The sequence below is a fragment of the Vigna unguiculata genome, chromosome 7 (assembly GCF_004118075.2).
Source record: "Vigna unguiculata cultivar IT97K-499-35 chromosome 7, ASM411807v1, whole genome shotgun sequence".
Lineage (NCBI taxonomy): Eukaryota > Viridiplantae > Streptophyta > Magnoliopsida > Fabales > Fabaceae > Vigna > Vigna unguiculata.
In genome coordinates, this window is record NC_040285.1 from 29,422,404 (window position 1) to 29,445,571 (window position 23,168).

Consider the following 23,168-nt stretch of genomic DNA (forward strand, 5'->3'; position numbering starts at 1 on the left):
AAAAAATTATATCAAGGGAATTCGTGTCACCGGTTGGAAGAAGTTTCATTCTCGTCATTATAAGAGGTATTTTGAATAATGATATAAATTTCTAGAAAGGTGAAGAAAATAAAAATCCTAGAAACTACTGCATGAACTAATAATTCCTATAATTATGAGAACAATCTAGAACTACCTGAATTTTAAAAGTAGGAATTTGGAGATGTTAGTACCAATGGATTAACAACTATGGCAGAAAAAAACATTACATTCAGGTAAGCAGTTCTATTGAAATATTCAAAGTTTTGATTCAGGCGTGACTTACCAAAAACGTGAATCTCTAAATAATCTCAGAAAAAAAAATTCTGTCGACTGCAAAGAAATGGAAATCATAGCAGAGGCTCAACGCAGTACTACAACTACAACATAAAACCCTTAACCCAGAGAACATCATTTTCTCGGTAAGGAGGGCTGAAGCTTTGATTATATACATGTAGAGCCTATTTTGTGGTGCAGAGGAGTACAATAATTATAAACATTAGAACAGGCTGAGAGAGAAATAACATTTTTGCACGATTTTGATTTTTCTGTGGAAAGAGGACAATAACTTCGTTTTGTTTTGTTTTTTCAGAGGAACCTGCAAAAGAACCAGCGTATCGGTCAGTCCCACGTTTTCCTCTAAGGGAGCCACTGACATCTTTGCATGCACACCATTTTTTACTTCCTAATCGAAATATAATATGCATCAATTTATTGATAGTAAATCTTCACTAACTAATTCAATTAATATTAATTATAATAATATGCGGATGAAATAACATACATGTGTGTTTTAATGAAAGAAAAATCATAATTTTTAATTAGTATTATTTAAATTTCAAAATAAAGACAATTTTTAGTTAGTGAATTAAAAATTTGAATAATGTTTAATTAGTATTTATATTTATTATATGTTAATGTAATAATATTTTGATTTGTCATTATTTCAAACTTTTAACAAAAAAAATTTATTTGTAAATTAAAGTTTTTTTTAATGTTTAATTACTATTTATATTTATTATGTCTTAATGGTATAATCTTGTATTTGTCATTATTTAAAACTTTTAACACATTTATTATTGTGAATTAAAAATTAAGTTAATGTTTAATGAGTATTTATATTTATTATGTATCAAAGTCTGAAATTGCAATGCAGATATATAAGACTCCTGTAGTATAATATTGTTGAAGTGTAATATTCATTTACAGTCTTGTAACATAATAGTCTAACAGTCTCTATATTTTTTATTTTTTCCAAATAAATTATACTTTATGTTTTCTTAACATTTTTTTTATTGATCCGATCGGACGTCATTCGGCATCCGGCATCGATGATTATGAATTAATTTGTTGTGTATTGTTTTGTTATTAAAGTAATTATTTAATGTTAATTATTAAAATAAATTGAACTAATACATGACACTAATGCTAACACTTAACATGATCAAGAAAACATAAAAAAAGAATAAAAGAAAAAAAAATATTACAAATTGACATGTATGACATAAAAATGGAACGTAACAGAATGAACAGTATAAAGTCTATTTTAAAAAAATATAAGTACTTAAATTGAGAAAAAAATATACGTTAGTTGCCATAAAAGTGGTGAAGTTGATTAAATCAACTAGATATTTTGAAGCAGTTGTTTATGTTTTGCTAAGGATAACAAGTGGATTCTGCCCCTAGATGAAAAGAGGAGTCTTTGCACAAGAATGAGACTTGAGTGCTAGTAAAATCCTTGATAAGTGTGATAATTTCCTGTTTCTAATGTTTTTTGATTACACCTCTTTTATGTTTTTATTATAACATGTGGCTCGAAGTGAAGGATACATTATTTAAAGGATAATTCGTGGTCCTTAATTGTCATGCCTTAACTGATTGAGATCTGAAAGTCGTGATTTGTTAAGATTTAGATTTTTATAAAAAAAAAAGAAAAAAGAAAAAGCAGGGAACTACAACACATTAGTTATAAAAACAACAAAATTGATAGATTCTTCCGCCTCCCGCATTTGTAAACCTAAACCAATAGCTATGATTCGAGTTTTAAAGAAAATGAAGTTATTACATGTTTTAGGTGTCTCCTTCGCCGGGTTAATTGTCGTCACAGCCTCAATCTTCCTACCACGAGCGAGGATGGTGAGAGAGCAGAAGAAGTTGATTCCACTGCTAAAAAAGACGAAATCTAACCGTCTTATAGAGATTGAAAAGTTCTCCCACTACGTTGGTATATGATGTTTAATCTGTGACTTTCAATCTTTCTGTTCTCTCCAATGAAATAAGCTAAAAGGAAAATACACATATATCATGATTTTATGTACATATATAGTCTATTATATATCTGTTTTTTCACTTTATCTAACTCCTTGTCACATTATATAACTTATAAATTTATTATTTTATTCTTTTTATATTAAATCTTCATGCACTTTTTCAGTGTCTATAATATATGTTGTATAATGTTTTCACTATCTTATTTAGTTGATGTGGCTGCAGCAAGACAGATTGGATTTAAAGATGCTAGTGAGGTTCCAGTATTATGTATATTGGCCCAAGACCTTTTGAGAAGATCCAAAGAATGTGATGAAAATATCTATGAATACATTTGTAGTGTCAACGGGAGCAACGCTTATTCTTTATATATGAATCTCATGGATGAGTTTGAGAGATGCGTTAACAGTTATTTAGCATTTCACTGGAATCAAGTCACACATGTCATTAATTTGGTATTTATCTTATCTTACCTTGTTCGTTCACCAATATATTTTTTTTTTCTTTCAAAAAATATATATAAAGTTCGTGAACAAATTATGAATTGATAAATAATAAAGTTGATGTCACCCTTCCAAAGTAAATTATACGTTAATCCTAACTTAATATCTATATATATATATATATATAGGCTTTAAGTGTTGAGTCTGGACATACGAAAAAGTTCAAGAAAATTATATTGGCAGCTATGAGGTAAAATTATATTTTCCTTAACTTGTACAATATTTTCTAATATAGTTCAAATTAATGTCACGATAGTGTGATGGAGCTAAAAGTTTTCAAAGTTTTAATGATATATATTTCTTAGTATACATATATTAAATATTTGTTTGGCTATATTATGGTGTGGTGTTCACAGAAAACAAAGGTTTGAAAGAGAAAACAAGAATATTCAGGTGACAAGAAGGTTGTCTACTTCGACAGAAGAGATGAAAGCAAAAAATGGTGACATGGATGAGGTTATACCCAGCGAGAGGAGTCCGATTTTACTACTTATAGGGGGTGGCATGGGAGCCGGAAAGAGTTGTGTCCTTGAAAATGTTCTCAAAGGGTATTATCACTCAACTTATTATCATTCTTTGACACTAATAGTTTTGCAAAATAATAAAAAGTAAGATGATGATGAAAACACAAGATTTACAAGATACCAATCCAAGTATTTGACACGTAAATACGATGATGATATAGAGGATGGATCTCACTAGTTCATTCACCGTATAAATTAATTTGATTGATGTTTATCTTGTTATAGAATATATAGGATCACAACAATCTAAATTCAATGTTGAAGTACGAATTAAATTTTATGTTCTAACTTAGTTTCAATATTGAAGTAAAATTATTTATACCTATCAAACGGCTTTGACAGAGCACTTTGGTCTCGAGAAGCTACAAATGCTGTGATAGTTGTTGAGACAAATGTCTTTAGTGAGACTGAAATCATATATATGGCCCTTAATTCAAGAGTTCACCATGATGACATGCTCCAAACTGCTGAATTGGTATGTTTATGTGTGAACACTTGCATGTTAAGAACTTTCATGTTCATATAAATTTTATTTTTAATTTAATTAGCTATTACAAAATGATCGAGATATGTTAGATTTTCTTATTAGTTAATTTTACTCAAAATTTGAACAGATGCATCAATCTTCCACTCATGTTGCATTATCTAAGCTTGTGACAGCTCTAAATGAGGGTCGGGATGTGATCATGAATGATACCTTATCATGTGAGTCATTTATAAAGCAGACTATTGCGATGGCAAGAAATATTCACGAATACCAATACCAAATGGGAGTAGGGTATAAAGTAGCTGAAGATGGGACGGTCACCGAAAATTACTGGGAGAGATTACATGACACAAAAGAAGAAAATCAATCAAAGGAAATTTCTAATGGAAAACCATGCACGAAAAAGCCTTATAGCATTGCGCTATTTGGCGTGGTTTGTGATAGTTATCTTGCTATGGTTAGAATCATTAGGTATACATGCTTGTGAGTTGTACCATGTTACTAATTAGGTAATTTGTTTTATTGGTTTGACGATTAACATTCACATTTGAATTTGACAGGAAAGCTATAATAACAAGGAGCGCAGTGAACATAAATTCACAGTTGAAATCTCACAAAATGTTTGCTAATGCATTTCCAAGATACTGTAATCTTGTTGATTACGCCAGACTCTGCTGCACAAATGTTGTTGGTCGTTCACCAAATGTGAGAGTTTGATTTTACTTTGTGAATATCAAAATGTCATGGAAATAATAACTTGTTTGTAATACATAACAGACTATAAGGAGCATATTCGAAAATGAGGATCGATGGGGGACGTGTATTAAAAATTACAAATGCTTAAAAGTGTTAGCCGATTTGAATGCCAAAGCTGATTCCGTCTACGAACTTCACAAGGAACCCAACCCCATAATGGAACCTCATTCTCTTTGGAGTAAGATTGTTGTTCTATCACCCTCAAGGAAAAGTGATAAAAAGGATTTGAGGGAGTCCATTAAAAAAATAGAAAAATCATTCAAAAAATATAACCAAATTATTGTGTAATGAGTAGTATTCAACTATCACTATAGGTTTTGAAGTTTAGTTTGGTATCTGTTAGTAGTATGGATTTAAGACAGGGAAGATTATTGTATTCTTTTCATGCTAAAATCCACAAGTAAATTATTTGATGCAGCTTATTAGCTTTATAGATTAAAGATCCTCAAAATCAGTAATATCCCCTCTAGCATAACCATGTTCGTAGTCATCGACCATGTATAAAGTGACCTGTGGAATTAATTCAATTCCAGAGAATTTCATACGAACAAAAAAATACACATACATCTTACGAAAATTGCATGCTTCCTATTATCTTTCTGTTGAATGGTGTGGGTCAAAAACTTTTGCTGCCAGCGTGCCAACATATATTAACATGTACTCAAAATAAACTTTGGTAGGTTGTAAGGACATATATTGGATGATTGGATTGTTTCTGGCTACAGAAACCAAGGAGTGGTCTTATGCGGAGGAAATAAATTTTTATCAGCAAAGATTGAGAGCATCATCTCATCACTGCTCATAATAATAATAATAATAATAATAATAATAATAATAAATCAGAGCAGATGTGAAGCGGTGAAAACTTAGAGAGCATCACAAGAAAAAAAAATAATGAGAGTAGTAAAACAACTGCGGCATGTCAACTTGTTAAAAGTTCAGAACAGAGAATCTGGTAAGTACTTTAATATCCAATAACTAAGTAAAGAAAATTGCACTGTTCTTGTTCTTGTTCTGGTGTCATATTAATTCTAGATTACCGGCATCCTTCACCATTGAAACCCAACAGTCTTGATAGATAAATGCTATTGAGCTCCAATAACTTGAGGTATTTAGCCATCATATTTCTCTGATTTCTCAATAGCCTTCCTCAATTCTTTTTGGTCTTCTATTCTTGAAGGTGCCAAAATTATTTCACTCCAAATGGAACCGGATTCCATGACGGTGTTTGGTTCCTTGTAGAGGTTATAGATGCAATCAGCCTTAACATTCAAATTGGCTATCCTCTCCATGCATTTAAAATCTCGAGGATGCACCAGTAAATCTTCAACACCATCTTTCCATCCTATGAGCTGCAATGTATTCTAAAAGTTATTTTCATGACATTTGGCACAATAAAACCAAATTTTCACATTATAACTGAAATTGTTAAAATAAAATTATTAAAATTTACCTTTGGTGGATGATCGATAGCATTTGTAAAATAAAGCCTGGCATTATCGACAAGCTCACAATATTTTGGAAATGCACGGGCAAATCTTTGATGAGATTTTAGTTGCGCATTCACCCTTACTGCTCTTCCTGTCGCAATAGCTCTCCTGTCAAAATTCCAATATGAAACGTTAGTCGTCAAATATACAAAATCAATTGCTTAATGAGTAACTTAGTAAATATGTATATACCTAATGGCTCTCACTATAGCAATATAGCTATCACAAACCACGCCCACTAACTCAATCCTGTAAGGTTGTCGAGTGTTTGATTCTCCTGTTGGAGGAGTTTCCCCGTGTTCATCTTCAACCCAATAATTCTCAATGACAGTCCCATCTTCATTCTCTTTATAGCCTTCCCCCATTCTATATTTGCATCTGTGAACATTTCTTGCCATAGTAATGGTCTGTTTTACAAATGGTTCCCATGACAAGGTACTATCCATGATTACATCTCGACCTTCATTTAGCGCTGTCACGAGGAGAGATGATGCAGCACGGGTAGAAAACTCATGCACCTGTTCAGATCATATTTGATAAACATAAAACTGTTATTAATTATAAATAAGAAAGAAGATCTAACCTATCTCACATATTTCATAATATTTAAATTAAAAAAAAAATTTACTCAACATAAACTTTTAAAATATGTGCATACACAATAGTCATAAGTTAAAAAAAAGTACAAATACAAATTGAAAGTCTTCGCACAGAAACATACCGTTTCAGCACTTTCCAGCCCCTCATTATGATCACGACCCAACTGAACGGTGGTGGAATTAAGAGCCTTATATATGTCATCTTTTTCTTTAAAAGCATCTGCCTCAACTATCACAGCATTGGTAGCTATTTGTGACCAGAATGCTCTGCAAAGCCAGTATATAAGTATAAATAATCAAATTTATAAAGTAAAGTCATTATATAAATATAAATAATCTTATTCAAATTTATAAAGTAAGTTGTAAGAAAGAATTCTTTTCATATTTGAATATTATATAATAAATTCTATTTATAATGTTGTAGCTCTCACAATTTCTCAGAGCTAACAGATTTTATATTATAACAAAAGAGTCTACTACATGCCTCAAGAAAGAAAAGTATTCAGCAGCAATACAAGTGTTTACTTTTGATATGTTATGGATAAACCGGTGGACAGTAATAGATGGCTATATTTATGACTAAATATGGGAGGGTGCAGGAAGTAACTGCCTAAGTGGATTTTATTTACAATCTTGTAATAATTCTCACCTATGCTTATAGCTAATGATAAAAGAATTAGCACTAAAAAAGCATTTACTATATGTCTAAAAAAATCATTCAGTAATATAACTAATTATTTGATGTGCTATTATTGGATCGTTGCATCATCATTTTACTTGTTATTCTTACCCATCATTTTTTTTATTATTTTGTATTGAGATAAATTTTATAAAACAATCAACAGATAATCATCATATATTTTAATAATATTATAGTGTAATAATTCAATAGGTTGAGAGTTACTCCTTCAGGATGGCTTCACGGATGGTGCTTTTTCCAGCCCCCATGCCACCTCCCAGAAACAGCAATACTGGACTCCTCTCAGGTAAGTTCGCGGGCACCATTTCTTGATTACACTGCAGTGCTTTCATTTCTTCTACTAAGGTAGAGAATACTCTGGTTACTCGCAAACTCATAATAACTCTTTCAAACCGTATTTTCCTGTAGACACACCGTATTAGCATATTAGCAAAGTATTAAGTACAACAAATATTTAGATTAATATGTATTCTCTTACATGATTACATAATGCATTTCTCTGCATTTCTCACATATTTAGAAACATATGTTCTTAAAATTTCAAAAACTTTTAGTTTAACAATATTATGAGATGCTATTTTACAAATAATGCAAGGATTAAAGAAAATAAAATTTTACCTTGTAGCTGCCAAGATAATTTCCCTCAGCTTTCTTATAGGGGGAGACTTCACGCTTAAAGCCTACAATCAACCCATCAATGGAATAATTAATATAGTAAGTTTAAAATATATATGACTGTATTTGGAGATTTAATATGAAATTTCAGATTATCATTGCATGATAGCAAAGCAAAATAAAATTCCCAACCAGTCTTAAGTAAGAATGTAAGGAAAAAACATACGGATAAATAAATACTAAGAGGAGCTAAGATTTATACTTGATTAATAATAGATGGAGCTTGATTCCAGTTGAATGAAAAATAGCTTAGGATGCATTTTTCAATTTCATCTACAAGCTTTATATATAGGGAATCTATGTTTTCTCCGTTGGAATGAGAAATATACTCATAGATTCTCCCATCACACTCCTCGCTTCTTTTCAAATAGTCTTGGACCAACGAGCATAAATGTGGAACTTCTTCCGCGTCTTGAAATCCCAGTTGTCTTGCTACAAATGAATAACACCATATAAAAAACATTACCATGTAGGTTAAAGGAATTGAGAACCCAAAACGAACTTACCAACATAGTGAGAAAAGCCTTCTGTTTTTCCAGATTTCTTCTTAGGAACGACCTTCTTCTTCTCTCTTTCTTTCCCACCACTCTGGAGGTACGAGAAAGCGGCAGCGGCGGCAATTAAACCGGCGGAAACAATTAGAACATCTGACAACTTCATTTCCTGTAAAACTGTCTCAAGTAATGAGAAAATGAAAAAACACTACAAAAAAAAATGTGTTTTAGTGATCACCCATTTTGGTCGCTAAATGACCAAAAATCGGTAGCAAATCGTTTAGCGACCGAAATAGAGACTCAGATGGTGAAATACTGCAAAGATTCAGATGGATTTGGTGTTGTTCTTTCACAACTACGTTATCGACGCTACAACCAATAATTCTTCCCTCGACCAACTCTTTCCAATCATCGACAACGTATTTAATTTCTCCTTATCAATTTATTTATTTTGGATTCCGATTTCTCTTCGTTACGTTGTGTTTTGTGTTTGCAGGATTTGGTGTTGAAGATCAAGCATGGTGACCAAGCTATGCTTTTTGTTGAACTGGCTCTTCCAATACGAGCTTCTTTTCCAACTTCTTGTTGAGGCTCTCGTTGGCGTCGTTGCCAGGAAGCACATGCACGATCGCTACTTGTTGCTTCGTTGGTGCCTCCTCCTTCGGAATATGGTTGAATTTGAAAATTCTGCTCATCAATCCATTTTGGTGGTGAGTTTCTAATTTCCACTCTCGCTGTTTCAACTTATGTTTCGACGAACAACAAGTTTCGAAATAGGAAACATTTTTACTTTCAATTCATTTGGTGTAATCAATTAACTTGTGTTTGTTAGGGATACGGGAGAGGTATGGAGATTTGTTGAAGGTGTTCCACTTGCCTTCCGGATTTGGCCAACATTGTTAGTAAAATAAGGTAGTGTTGTTTTTCACACACCTCTTTCTTGTTACAAAGTGTAATGCCAGCAGACGTTCATGATGTTTAATGGTAGATTTTAACTCGAGTATTTGTTCTTTGTATAAACTTGCGATTCTAAAGATCTATCACTAACTATAAAGTCAAAATATGCAAAAAATGCATTTCAGGTAGGGAATACAAAACCCTGTGATAGGGGTATGTTAGCTAGATGTGTGTTTGTTGGGACATTCTGCTATGGTAGTGCCTACTTTAATTCTGAACAAGTGGTGGATATAGCAAGCCTAAAAAATCTTGATTCTTCCTTGCATGTGATGCAAAATTAGAACCAGATTCTTGCACTTGTTCAACATTATGGTCCCATTATATACTTTCATCCATATGACATGTACATGCCATTATCAGTGCAATGGTTTTTCAAGAATGGTGCAAATTTGTATCTTGTAGGTAGTAGTAAGGGTAAAGCTATAGAGTATATACTTTTGGATGCTACGTGTAATTATGTGTGTCTAAAACTTTGTTCATTGGAAACAGAGGAGGACTCTTTTAGGAGCAGACCACAACAAGAAGAACTGCAAGACACAACAAGCACAGATGAATTGGAGAAAATTGAAGCTCCATTTTTAGATTCCCCTGGTGCAGAAGAACTTGCCAAGTCTTTGCAAATGAAAAGAGAAGATGGTAAATTAAGAACACTTTCTAGCCATGTGATCAACTTCCAAGGGAAGAATCTGAGGATAAACATTCCCTTGACCACACCGTCCAGAAGGTGGAAACATCCCCCTGAACAAAACTAATTTGCACCATGCTGAAAAGATGATCAAAGGAGGTTTCATTGAGCTCTACAAAGGCCTAGGATATCTAAAAGTTTACAAGTAAAAAAAAAAACTTGTTTTTCAGGCATGTTTGTTTAATAAACTTAATAGAAGTATAACATTTAATATGAAAAATCTTATGTTTTGTCCAATTTTCAAGAACTTGAACATGCTTGCATTTATAAAGATTCTGAAGAAGTTTGATAAGGTAAAGTGAATTAGAGGCTTCAAAGTTGATGCTACAAATGGGGTTTCAACTATGTTGTACTAAATAAACAGTACAAAACATTTCTCTGTGGTTTTTCAGGTCACAGAAAAACAAATTCTTCCCATTTATCTCAAAGTGGTTGAGAGTTCCTATTTCAATAGCTTAGATAAGGTAAATCTCAGGCAAACATACACTAAAAGTGCTTCCTAGTAAAATATTTGAGTTCCATCAAATAGACTGATAAAAATATGTGTGATACCATATCAAATCATGTCAAGAGTTTGGCCACAAGTTATGCTTGCACATGAATGGTCACCAACAATCTCAAGTGGCAAATAATCGTATGTTTCATTTGTGTACCACTAGATGACCTTGAAGCATGCAAAATAAAAATTAGATATGGTTGTCTGTCACTTGCACAAAGATTTCTTTAACTTTTTGAACTAGCTTGGCTTTGTTTGCTTATTACTCAAATGACAGGTGGTGAAGTTAGTAGATGAAGTTGGCAGACGAAGTTGAGGAACTGTTAATAAAAAATTTTGTTGAGGAAAACTGAAGATAGGCCATGAAATACCTTAGACCAAGCCAACACAAAGAATCACATGCTGTAACTTTCTTCATTGGTGAGTTGCTCTCAGCCAAGTATTGGTGTTTTTTTACTTGCACTTATTTTTTGTGTCTTTTGCTTGCCAATCATTTTGGTAGAGATCTTTAGTCTTGTTTTCTTTGTGACCATTGGTATAAAAAAAAACCACAATATGGAACCTTTTAAGGCACTAGGTTCACGAAAGGAATGGCACTAACTGGCCCACTCTTTAGTGGATGGGAAGTACAAGTCCCATTCTACTCTATATATCATATTTAAACCTTATGCAGGATGAAACTTAAAAGGCCCATCTAAACATATAAGGGAAGTATCTCAATGGTTCTTTGGCAATGGTGCCTATGTGGGTTTCACTAACAAGATTATGCCCATGTGGGTTCCTTTAGTGCAATTATAGCATCTGTTTCATCATTTCTTTATTTTTGCAAGCTAAAAGCAAGAAAATAGAGTCAAATTTAAAGTTCCATGACCTTATTAATTAATTCTAGGTGAATTTATGGAGTGAATAGATACAAAATTGTCAAAAGCTTTTTACTCTAAAGAATGCAGATTGAGTTTTATGACCCAAAGACACCTTTCTTCACTTCCCCAAGATTCCTCCCACCCACACTACACCATTTCCTATTATTTGTGTTTACACGTCTGCCAGTTTGACTGCTGCAATTGTCAATTCCCTCCCCGCATCTAGGTTTTATTTGTCATAATTGTACTACATAAAGTTGAGAAACTTTTTCATTCCACTCGTGACATTCTTAGTGAAGAGTGATTGGTCCTTCTAAACTACTCACTAAGATTTTTACAAAAGTAAATATTTGTATTTAAATTAAAGTTAACAAAGGATGGAACTTGGTATTTGGTTTTATATTTACAAGAACTGTGCAGTGCATAATTAAGATTGAAATGTATATTAGATGTTGCCATTTTTAGTTATGGTGGTATTTGATATTTCTTATTTCTAAATAGATAAATTAGGAACAATTTTAAAATGTAAAAAAAAGGCAATTCTTAACATTTTTTAATTCTTACAAAATAAGATAATTGGTAACATTATTTAAATATTAGCAAATACATAGCTAACATTTTTTTTTTAAATGTTAGAAAATGTATAGGTAACATTTGTTAAGTGTTACAAAAAATTTAAATTGGCAACATTTTTTTAGTGTTAGTAAAGATGCTACTTAGTAACATTTTTATAAATGATACTAAAAGTACATAAAAATGTTGCTAAAACCTTTTGGTAACATGCACTATACATAACATGTGTATAAATGTTGCCTTTGCAAAGGACAACATTTTTTTAGCTTTTAAAAACATTTTTTAAATGTTATTAAAATTAGTATATGTATGCAAAATTACTACAACCTAAAAGTCAATAATTTATTTTAAAATTTTACGTAAATAAGAGCCTAACAATATCAAAAATGAAATGAAATAACATGTAAAATTTTATTATGTAATCAAATATTAGGTAATAACATATAATTAACACATAAAGAGTGAAACCAATCTTCAAAACACAACATTTAATTAAAATATAAATTGAAGATGAATAAGATAAAATGTTAACTCAATAACTCACCTCTATTGCAACTTAGTGAAACCTCACAAACAACCTTCTCCAAATAAACTGTAAAAGGGAGAATCCAATATATATTTTAATTAATATTAAATAGCAACTATCTATCAAGCAAATATTTACACTTTTAATTTCAAGTCATGAGTATAGAACTTTCTAAATAGAAATAAAAAAAGTGTTTATATAAGATCAACTTTTAAATTGACAATTTTCTATTCTTTTTCATGTTAATCATTTCTCGGAACAATTTTTTACGTGTGTGCAACCATCCATTGTTCTTGTCCTTTTAAATCTAGGTTCCATCAACATTTAATTAAAATTTAAATTGAACATGAGCAAGACAAAATGCTAACTTCATAACCCACCTTTGTTGCAGGTTCACAACTCTTGAATGTTACTTCTATTTTCTCCCAAGTTTTCACTAGGCAACTTAATGAAACTTCACTCAAACAACCTTCTCCGATTAAACTGTAATGTGATAGGAAAAAATTAGAGAATCCAACATATATTAATTAATATTAAATATCAATTAAACTTTCAAATATGATACAGAGTAGCCTTCATTCTATCTTTATAACATGGATTTCAAACTAAAATTTTCATTCAATATTTTTACATATAGTATAATCAAGCAAAAGGAACTCAGAGATTATGATATAAATTTTGAAGAATGTAGCGAGTACGTGAACCGAACTAGTGTGAAGGAAATTGCTGCTACTGAACCGGTGAGAACGCGAAACACAGAACGAGACACGAACCACAGTGGTGGACTGCAAGAGAGCACGAGAAAGTTCGAGAGTTTCATAACACATAACCAAGTAATGAGAAAAAATGAAAAAATATTATGAACTGGAAATGAAAGGTCACACCTTTTCCGTGTTTGAAGCTTGAAGCTCCTGGATTGCTGCTACTGAACCGGTGAGAACGCGAAACACAGAACGAGACACGAACCACAGTGGTGGACTGCAAGAGAGCACGAGAAAGTTCGAGAGTTTCATAACACATAACCAAGTAATGAGAAAAAATGAAAAAATATTATGAACTGGAAATGAAAGGTCACACCTTTTCCGTGTTTGAAGCTTGAAGCTCCTGGCGTTCCCTTCTCCTTCTCCGCTCCAACCCTTCTATTATTTTCTTTGTCTAAAACGCAACCTGTGCGTCTTGTCTTCTTGCTTTTTATTTCTTCTTCCAAACTGTCTTTGTCCTCTCTGTGTCACAAAGATATGGAGATAGTGATTTGCTAAAGTTTAGAACTTGTAAAAAAGAAAATGGAAAAGAAAAGCCGCAGCCGTTTGACGGTACAATTACCAAAGCAGCAAAACTGACATTTCTCTGATACTTTTGTCCTCCGTCCACCATTTGTTAATATAAGAAAAAAAATGTGTTCATATTTGAATTTTGTCGCGATGTTACTTAAATTAACATAAATCATACATTATTTTTTAAGTTTCTTTTTTTTACAAACTATTAAAAGAAGAAGAAGTTCAATTACTTACATAATTTACGTCAATATTTTAAAAATTAATTTAAAACTCATGACCCCCACATAAATGACAATATTAGATTCTTTGTACTCAAACATAAGTTATACGACTTAATTAACCCTTCTTTCATTAGTGTTATCTATTGCTTCTTCTTTTTTTTAAATAATAAAGTTAAAAAAATTTAAAACAATAGAATGAAGCTGTATGACTACAACTTTATTTTAAAATTTTGATATTATACTTTTAAGTTAAAAAGTAAAAAAAATATCGTTTCTTGTATTATTAATAAAATGTGAATATATTAATGTTCATGTGTCACTTGCTCGACAGTGTAATATGAGAGGGAAAGAGTGTGATGAGTAATAAGGAGAGAAAGAAACACTAGAAAGGAAAAATGATGAAAAGAAGCGATGAATAACTAATCTTTCTACTTTTTAAAAGAGTATAATGGACAAAAAATATGAAAAATCATTCCACTTTTTAAAAATTTCTGAGTGTAATAAACAATAAATGTGAAAATCTTTCATAAATGATTAGAAAGTACGAGGACTTTATTTAAAAAAAATGACAAATGTTCAAATTTAATGATGTGTGAAGAAAAGATAGTTTATGTGGTATTATTCTTTTTGAAAAGCACTTAACAGCGGAAGAAGAGCTACCCAGTAGCACTTTACAAAATATCAAAGAAGAATAATACTCAAGAAAAAAAATATAGACTAACCATTTTCTCCCCTCTCTCACTATTCCCTTTGACCTATTTATCTATTTGAGTTTCACTCCATAATTATACTTGAATTTGTTACTCTCTCTCTTTACGATTTTATTATTCGGTGCCAGTTGTCCCACCTTCTAACAGAATGAGAAACAATTTTCAATTCACTCATTGCCTCACTTTTGTATATGACAGAGTAACCAAAGATATATACAAAAAGTAGTAAAACATATAGAAGTTGAAATCTTACATGGTATAATAATCCTTACATAGTCTTTTTAGATGGTATAACTTTAATAAATATTCTTCAAGAGAGATTTTTATGATCACAAAAAGACAACACTCTCGTACATGCTTTAGTTATGAGAATTTTCAAACGTGTAATTTTTTGTAGCAACATATGCAGGTCTCATTTTAAAGTTGTATTAAATGAAGTTTCATTTATCTTTTAATGTGCATTTGATGAAGTTTTTGTTTTTTTTTTTTTTTTTCTTATCATCGATGACGAGCTCTTTAAGCAATTTGTTTGTCCTTCTTGAAGCATAACACGATTTAAGCTCCAGTAGACTCTCAAAGAGAGTTTTTATAAGTAGGTATATACGTTATTTGTTAGATGAACCTTCTAACATTTGTTTTGTGCTAGGTGAAGCTCTAATATTAGTTTTGTTTTGTTTGTTATGATCTGTCAAGTAAAATTTTATAGAATATAAAATTTGTGAGGCAAATTTGAAATGCAATTAAGCGTTGCAAAACCTTTAATGGAAACTATTTATTTACAAAGTTCACATATAAAGCTTTTATATATAAAGTTTGTCAACAACAATTTTAAATATGAAAAAGGAAACAAATTATTAGTTATATATAATTCACTCATGATACACTTCTATATTTTTAAATTATATTTGTTTTGAATTGTTTCCTTATCAAGAAAAGTCAAAAGTACGAAGTTGATACAAGATTAATCATTTCTTTATCAAGCTTTTAGACCAACACCCATCAAAGATGAAAAAAATATCATATCTTAGAAAAAGAGATGAAACAACAATTATCTCTAGAAGCCTATATAAAGGAATCAAAGTCAAAGAGGAACACAATAAATAAAAATGAACACTACATACAAGTTACATAACCTACCGGTATTTGAGTTTCTAAATGCTTTATGTGGGTGGGTAAAATCTTTGTGTTTTTTCATGTTATTAAGTTTCTTAGTGAGCTTATGTTGCTCTCTTTTTGAAATTTGTTTCTTTTATGATTACGTGAGGTTCTAGACTTAGGGAGAGATTAAAACGAAAATCAAGAGTTGTTTGTGCACTCATTATATAATCAAAAGTGATTAATGTACTTGAATAACTATGATTAATTTGTGCACTTGGAACCAAAATTGATTTGTGTACTGGTTGTAATCAACGACACTTGACGTACTTGTTGTAGTCAATTAATTTATTTTATTAATGGAACATTTCAAGCTTTGTCTTAAAGAAGAATTACACATAACATCTGAGTTGGGTAAATCAGTATAAAGTGATTTTTGTGTTATTTATATGTCGAGTCTTCATCGGAAAAAGTCTAAAGCTCTATAAACCTTCCTTTCTTTAACCAATTATACTAACATGAAGTACATAATATAAATAAAGAAGAATGTATAGGCATAAATGTGAAATTTGTTCAAGCCAATAAACTGAACGTAAAACAGATAACAACCACGAATCTCGATGAATGATTCGGGAAAAGAATGGAAAGGCATGATCATTACCACAAATATCAATGATAAAAAAGTGGTTATATGTGATCCAACAGAATTCAATGTTAACATAGATGATGGAACTTCAATAATAATAATAATAATAATAATGATAATTATTATTATTATTATTATTATTATTATTGTAAGAGTAATACTAACATAAACAACACTGATAAATCAAGAAAACATAAAAAAGAAATATAATAATTAAAAACAAAACAAAAGTATTACAAATTGAAATGTATTACATAAAAATATAACATGTTAATACGACAGAATGAACCATATAAAGTTTATTTAAAAAAAATATGAGTACTTAATTCAGAAAAAATATACGGTAGTTGCCATAAAAAAAGCTTCATTATTTTGAATTTCGAATTCAACTTTTTGTTAACATATTTTTGTACTTTTTTTAGATTTCAAATTTCAAATTCAAACACTTTGTAAATGTATATTTAGAATTTCAAAGTTGACGATATAAATATTAATTTAAAAAAAAATTGAAATTGAAATCAATAAATAGTTTTATATCTTTAAAAATTTAAAGAATTTATAACTTTCACATTTTAGTAAAATAGTTATTGAAATTATTTATAAATTTAATATAAGTGTATTACAAATTTAAATGAAGTATTACTTCTAATATTTTATTATTTACTTTATTTTTATTTTATTAATTATATCATTATATCATTATTTATTTATTTTTGTATATCATATTTTAATTTTATTATTATTAATTTTTATTGTTCACATATTTTCATTAAATTTTTTTATTACTTTATTTTCAGATTTTGTTTCCATCTTAAATAGAAAATTTGATTAGAAATCTGTAAAAGTTGTTTAAAGACCTTAAAAAAGTATATTAAGAAGACATCATATTTTAAAAACCTTTTAATTAAAATTTATTTTAAATTCAAACTTTATTATCATATTTTTAGAACTTTTAGTTTCATTAATATACGTTAAAATAATTATAGAAATTATTAACTATATCACATGCATTACAAATTAGTACAAAGGTGGGATGAGAGCTTCGGAGATAAACTTACAGCTGAGCTGTTGAACAAAAAATTATATCAAGGGAATTCGTGTCACCGGTTGGAAGAAGTTTCATTCTCGTCATTATAAGAGGTATTTTGAATAATGATATAAATTTCTAGAAAGGTGAAGAAAATAAAAATCCTAGAAACTACTGCATGAACTAATAATTCCTATAATTATAAGAACAATCTAGAACTACCTGAATTTTAAAAGTAGGAATTTGGAGATGTTAGTACCAATGGATTAACAACTATGGCAGAAAAAAACATTACATTCAGGTAAGCAGTTCTATTGAAATATTCAAAGTTTTGATTCAGGCGTGACTTACCAAAAACGTGAATCTCTAAATAATCTCAGAAAAAAAAATTCTGTCGACTGCAAAGAAATGGAAATCATAGCAGAGGCTCAGCGCAGTACTACAACTACAACATAAAACCCTTAACCCAGAGAACATCATTTTCTCGGTAAGGAGGGCTGAAGCTTTGATTATATACATGTAGAGCCTATTTTGTGGTGCAGAGGAGTACAATAATTATAAACATTAGAACAGGCTGAGAGAGAAATAACATTTTTGCACGATTTTGATTTTTCTGTGGAAAGAGGACAATAACTTCGTTTTGTTTTGTTTTTTCAGAGGAACCTGCAAAAGAACCAGCGTATCGGTCAGTCCCACGTTTTCCTCTAAGGGAGCCACTGACATCTTTGCATGCACACCATTTTTTACTTCCTAATCGAAATATAATATGCATCAATTTATTGATAGTAAATCTTCACTAACTAATTCAATTAATATTAATTATAATAATATGCGGATGAAATAACATACATGTGTGTTTTAATGAAAGAAAAATCATAATTTTTAATTAGTATTATTTAAATTTCAAAATAAAGACAATTTTTAGTTAGTGAATTAAAAATTTGAATAATGTTTAATTAGTATTTATATTTATTATATGTTAATGTAATAATATTTTGATTTGTCATTATTTCAAACTTTTAACAAAAAAAATTTATTTGTAAATTAAAGTTTTTTTTAATGTTTAATTACTATTTATATTTATTATGTCTTAATGGTATAATCTTGTATTTGTCATTATTTAAAACTTTTAACACATTTATTATTGTGAATTAAAAATTAAGTTAATGTTTAATGAGTATTTATATTTATTATGTATTAAAGTCTGAAATTGCAATGCAGATATATAAGACTCCTGTAGTATAATATTGTTGAAGTGTAATATTCATTTACAGTCTTGTAACATAATAGTCTCTATATTTTTTATTTTTTCCAAATAAATTATACTTTATGTTTTCTTAACATTTTTTTTATTGATCCGATCCGACGTCATTCGGCATCCGTCGATGATTATGAATTAATTTGTTGTGTATTGTTTTGTTATTAAAGTAATTATTTAATGTTAATTATTAAAATAAATTGGACTAATACATGACACTAATGCTAACACTTAACCTGATCAAGAAAACATAAAGAAAAGAATAAAAGAAAAAAAATAAAGAAAAACAAAATATTACAAATTGACATGTATGACAAAGAAATAAAACGTTAACGTAACGGAATGAACAGTATAAAGTCTATTTTACAAAAATATAAGTACTTAAATTGAGAAAAAAATATACGTTAGTTGCCATAAAAGTGGTGAAGTTGATTAAATCAACTAGATATTTTGAAGCAGTTGTTTATGTTTTGCTAAGGATAACAAGTGGATTCTGCCCCCAGATGAAAAGAGGAGTCTTTGCACAAGAATGAGACTTGAGTGCTAGTAAAATCCTTGATAAGTGTGATAATTTCCTGTTTCTAATGTTTTGATTACACCTCTTTTATGTTTTTATTATAACATGTGGCTCGGAGTGAAGGATACATTATTTAAAGGATAATTCGTGGTCCTTAATTGTCATGCCTTAAGTGATTGAGATCTGAAAGTCGTGATTTGTTAAGATTTAGACTTTTATAAAAAAAAAAATAAAAAAATAAAAAAAAAGCAGGGAACTACAACAAATTAGTTATAAAAACAACAAAATTGATAGAGCACTCATGTTTTAGGTAAAGAAGTCTGCCAGTTTTGCCTCCCGCATTTGTAAACCTAAACCAATAGCTATGATTCGAGTTTTAAAGGAAATGAAGTTATTACATGTTTTAGGTGTTTCCTTCGCCGGGTTAATTGTCGTCACAGCCTCAATCTTCCTACCACGAGCGAGGATGGTGAGAGAGCAGAAGAAGTTGATTCCACTGCTAAAAAAGACGAAATCTAACCGTCTTATAGAGATTGAAAAGTTCTCCCACTACGTTGGTATATGATGTTTAATCTGTGACTTTCAATTTTTCTGTTCTCTCCAATGAAATAAGCTAAAATGAAAATACACATATATCATGATTTTATGTACATATATCGTCTATTATATATCTGTTTTTTCACTTTATCTAACTCCTTGTCACATTATATAACTTATAAATTTATTATTTTATTCTTTTTATATTAAATCTTCATGCACTTTTTCAGTGTCTATAATATATGTTGTATAATGTTTTCACTATCTTATTTAGTTGATGTGGCTGCAGCAAGACAGATTGGATTTAAAGATGCTAGTGAGGTTCCAGTATTATGTATATTGGCCCAAGACCTTTTGAGAAGATCCAAAGAATGTGATGAAAATATCTATGAATACATTTGTAGTGTCAACGGGAGCAACGCTTATTCTTTATATATGAATCTCATGGATGAGTTTGAGAGATGCGTTAACAGTTATTTAGCATTTCACTGGAATCAAGTCACACATGTCATTAATTTGGTATTTATCTTATCTTACCTGGTTCGTTCACCAATATATATTTTTTTTCTTTTAAAAAATATATATAAAGTTCGTGAACAAATTATGAATTGATAAATAATAAAGTTGATGTCACCCTTCCAAAGTAAATTATACGTGAATCCTAACTTAATATCTATATATATATAGGCTTTAAGTGTTGAGTCTGGACATACGAAAAAGTTCAAGAAAATTATATTGGCAGCTATGAGGTAAAATTATATTTTCCTTAACTTGTACAATATTTTCTAATATAGTTCAAATTAATGTCACGATAGTGTGATGGAGCTAAAAGTTTTCAAAGTTTTAATGATATATATTTCTTAGTATACATATATTAAATATTTGTTTGGCTATATTATGGTGTGGTGTTCACAGAAAACAAAGGTTTGAAAGAGAAAACAAGAATATTCAGGTGACAAGAAGGTTGTCTACTTCGACAGAAGATATGAAAGCAAAAAATGGTGACATGGATGAGGTGATACCCAGCGAGAGGAGTCCGATTTTACTACTTATAGGGGGTGGCATGGGAGCCAGAAAGAGTTGTGTCCTTGAAAATGTTCTCAAAGGGTATTATCACTCAACTTATTATCATTCTTTGACACTAATAGTTTTGCAAAATAATAAAAATATGTGTATCAAAAGTAAAATGATGATGAAAACACAAGATTTACAAAATACCAATCCAAGTATTTGACACGTAAATACGATGATGATATAGAGGATGGATCTCACTAGTTCATTCACCGTATAAATTAATTTGATTGATGTTTATCTTGTTATAGAATATATAGGATGTGCAATGGACACTCGTGAATCACAACAATCTAAATTCAATGTTGAAGTATGAAATAAATTTTATGTTCTAACTTAAGTTTCAATATTGAAGTAAAATTATTTATACCTATCAAATGGCTTTGACAGAGCACTTTGGTCTCGAGAAGCTACAAATGCTGTGATAGTTGTTGAGACAAATGTCTTTAGTGAGACTGAAATCATATATATGGCCCTTAATTCAAGAGTTCACCATGATGACATGCTCCAAACTGCTGAATTGGTATGTTTATGTGTGAACACTTGCATGTTATTATCACCACTTGATGTTGTATGTGCAACATGTGACAAATGTTAAGAACTTTCATGTTCATATAAATTTTATTTTTAATTTAATTAGCTATTACAAAATGATCGAGATATGTTAGATTTTCTTATTAGTTAATTTTACTCAAAATTTGAACAGATGCATCAATCTTCCACTCATGTTGCATTATCTAAGCTTGTGACAGCTCTAAACGAGGGTCGGGATGTGATCATGATTGATACCTTATCATGTGAGTCATTTATAAAGCAGACTATTGCGATGGCAAGAAATATTCACGAATACCAATACCAGATGGGAGTAGGGTATAAAGTAGCTGAAGATGGGACGGTCACCGAAAATTACTGGGAGAGATTACATGACACAAAAGAAGAAAATCAATCAAAGGAAATTTCTAATGGAAAACCATGCACGAAAAAGCCTTATAGCATTGCGCTATTTGGCGTGGTTTGTGATAGTTATCTTGCTATGGTTAGAATCATTAGGTATACATGCTTGTGAGTTGTACCATGTTACTAATTAGGTAATTTGTTTTATTGGTTTGACGATTAACATTCACATTTGAATTTGACAGGAAAGCTATAATAACAAGGAGCGCAGTGAACATAAATTCACAGTTGAAATCTCACAAAATGTTTGCTAATGCATTTCCAAGATATTATAATCTTGTTGATTACGCCAGACTCTACTGCACAAATGCTGTTGGTCGTTCACCAAATGTGAGAGTTTGATTTTACTTTGTGAATATCAAAATGTCATGGAAATAATAACTTGTTTGTAATACATAACAGATTATAAGGAGCATGTTCGAGAATGAGGATCGAGAGGAGGCGTCTATTAAAAATTACAAATGCTTAAAAGTGTTAGCCGATTTGAATGCTGAAGCTGATTCCGTCTACGAACTTCACAAGGAACCCAACCCCATAATGGAGCCTAATTCTCTTTGGAGTAAGATTGTTGTTCTATCACCCTCAAGAAAAAGTGATAAAAAGGATTTGAGGGAGTCCATTAAAAAAATAGAGAAATCATTCAAAAAATATAACCAAATTATTGTGTAATGAGTAGTATTAAACTATCACTATAGGTTTTGAAGTTTAGTTTGGTATCTGTTAGTAGTATGGACTTAAGACAGGGAAGATTATTGTATTGTTTTCATGCTAAAATCTACAAGTAAATTATTTGATGCAGCTTATTAGCTTTATAGATTAAAGATCCTCAAAATCAGTAATATCCCCTCTAGCATAACCATGTTCGTCTGTGGAATTAATTCAATTCCAGAGAATTTCATACGAACAAAAAAATACACATACATCTTACGAAAATTGCATGCTTCCTATTATCTTTCTGTTGAATGGTGTGAGTCAAAAACTTTTGCTGCCAGCGTGCCAACATATATTAACATGTACTCAAAATAAACTTTGGTAGGTTGTAAGGACATATATTGGATGATTGGATTGTTTCTGGCTACAGAAACCAAGGAGTGGTCTTATGCGGAGGACATAAATTTTTATTAGCAAAGATTGAGAGCATCATCTCATCACTGCTCATAATAATAATAATAATAATAATAATAATAATAATAATAATAATAATAAATCAGAGCAGATGTGAAGCGGTGAAAACTTAGAGA

The 23,168-nt window shown here is 30.4% G+C and overlaps 3 protein-coding genes across 4 annotated transcripts; 2 read left to right on the forward strand and 1 right to left on the reverse strand.

Moving 5' to 3' along the window:
- Positions 1–2,151: 2,151 nt before the first annotated feature.
- On the forward strand, positions 2,152–4,517 carry LOC114191377. Its single transcript, XM_028080545.1, has 7 exons — positions 2,152–2,242; positions 2,512–2,741; positions 2,918–2,979; positions 3,146–3,337; positions 3,656–3,788; positions 3,928–4,271; positions 4,361–4,517. The coding sequence occupies exons 1-7, from the start codon at positions 2,152–2,154 to the stop codon at positions 4,515–4,517; spliced, it is 1,209 nt and encodes a 402-aa protein (XP_027936346.1).
- A 925-nt stretch (positions 4,518–5,442) lies between these two features.
- LOC114190868 lies at positions 5,443–13,401 on the reverse strand. Of its 2 annotated transcripts, none has more exons than XM_028079932.1 (11): positions 13,313–13,401; positions 12,995–13,097; positions 12,633–12,680; positions 8,527–8,683; positions 8,223–8,452; positions 7,964–8,025; positions 7,550–7,747; positions 6,768–6,912; positions 6,239–6,564; positions 6,010–6,154; positions 5,443–5,908 (listed from the first exon to the last, which is right to left on the reverse strand). In XM_028079932.1, the coding sequence occupies exons 4-11, from the start codon at positions 8,678–8,680 to the stop codon at positions 5,669–5,671; spliced, it is 1,500 nt and encodes a 499-aa protein (XP_027935733.1). In that variant the 5' UTR covers positions 8,681–8,683; positions 12,633–12,680; positions 12,995–13,097; positions 13,313–13,401; the 3' UTR covers positions 5,443–5,668. The 2 variants fall into 2 exon arrangements, with proteins under 2 accessions (XP_027935733.1, XP_027935731.1); XM_028079930.1 differs by having other exon boundaries at positions 8,527–8,691.
- A 6,430-nt stretch (positions 13,402–19,831) lies between these two features.
- Positions 19,832–22,596, forward strand: LOC114191378. The gene is made up of 8 exons (XM_028080546.1): positions 19,832–19,922; positions 20,192–20,421; positions 20,590–20,651; positions 20,818–21,009; positions 21,364–21,496; positions 21,680–22,023; positions 22,113–22,257; positions 22,330–22,596. Exons 1-8 carry the CDS (start codon positions 19,832–19,834, stop codon positions 22,594–22,596), a joined length of 1,464 nt encoding a protein of 487 aa, XP_027936347.1.
- The last annotated feature ends 572 nt before the right edge of the window (positions 22,597–23,168 follow it).

What these genes read in the sequence shown, in the direction of transcription:
- LOC114191377 (XM_028080545.1), top strand. Translation starts at nt 2,152, where the DNA reads ATGGTGAGAGAGCAGAAGAAGTTGATTCCACTGCTAAAAAAGACGAAA. An exon ending in TCACACATGTCATTAATTTG is followed by an intron (nt 2,742 to 2,917) that starts GTATTTATCTTA and finishes ATATATATATAG; the next exon opens with GCTTTAAGTGTTGAGTCTGG. An exon ending in CTTGAAAATGTTCTCAAAGG is followed by an intron (nt 3,338 to 3,655) that starts GTATTATCACTC and finishes CGGCTTTGACAG; the next exon opens with AGCACTTTGGTCTCGAGAAG.
- LOC114190868 (XM_028079932.1), bottom strand. Translation starts at nt 8,680, where the DNA reads ATGAAGTTGTCAGATGTTCTAATTGTTTCCGCCGGTTTAATTGCCGCC. An exon ending in GGCTGGAAAGTGCTGAAACG is followed by an intron (nt 6,565 to 6,767) that starts GTATGTTTCTGT and finishes TGATCTGAACAG; the next exon opens with GTGCATGAGTTTTCTACCCG. An exon ending in GCTATAGTGAGAGCCATTAG is followed by an intron (nt 6,155 to 6,238) that starts GTATATACATAT and finishes GAATTTTGACAG; the next exon opens with GAGAGCTATTGCGACAGGAA.
- LOC114191378 (XM_028080546.1), top strand. Translation starts at nt 19,832, where the DNA reads ATGGTGAGAGAGCAGAAGAAGTTGATTCCACTGCTAAAAAAGACGAAA. An exon ending in AAAGTTCTCCCACTACGTTG is followed by an intron (nt 19,923 to 20,191) that starts GTATATGATGTT and finishes ATGTGGCTGCAG; the next exon opens with CAAGACAGATTGGATTTAAA. An exon ending in GCTATGGTTAGAATCATTAG is followed by an intron (nt 22,024 to 22,112) that starts GTATACATGCTT and finishes TGAATTTGACAG; the next exon opens with GAAAGCTATAATAACAAGGA.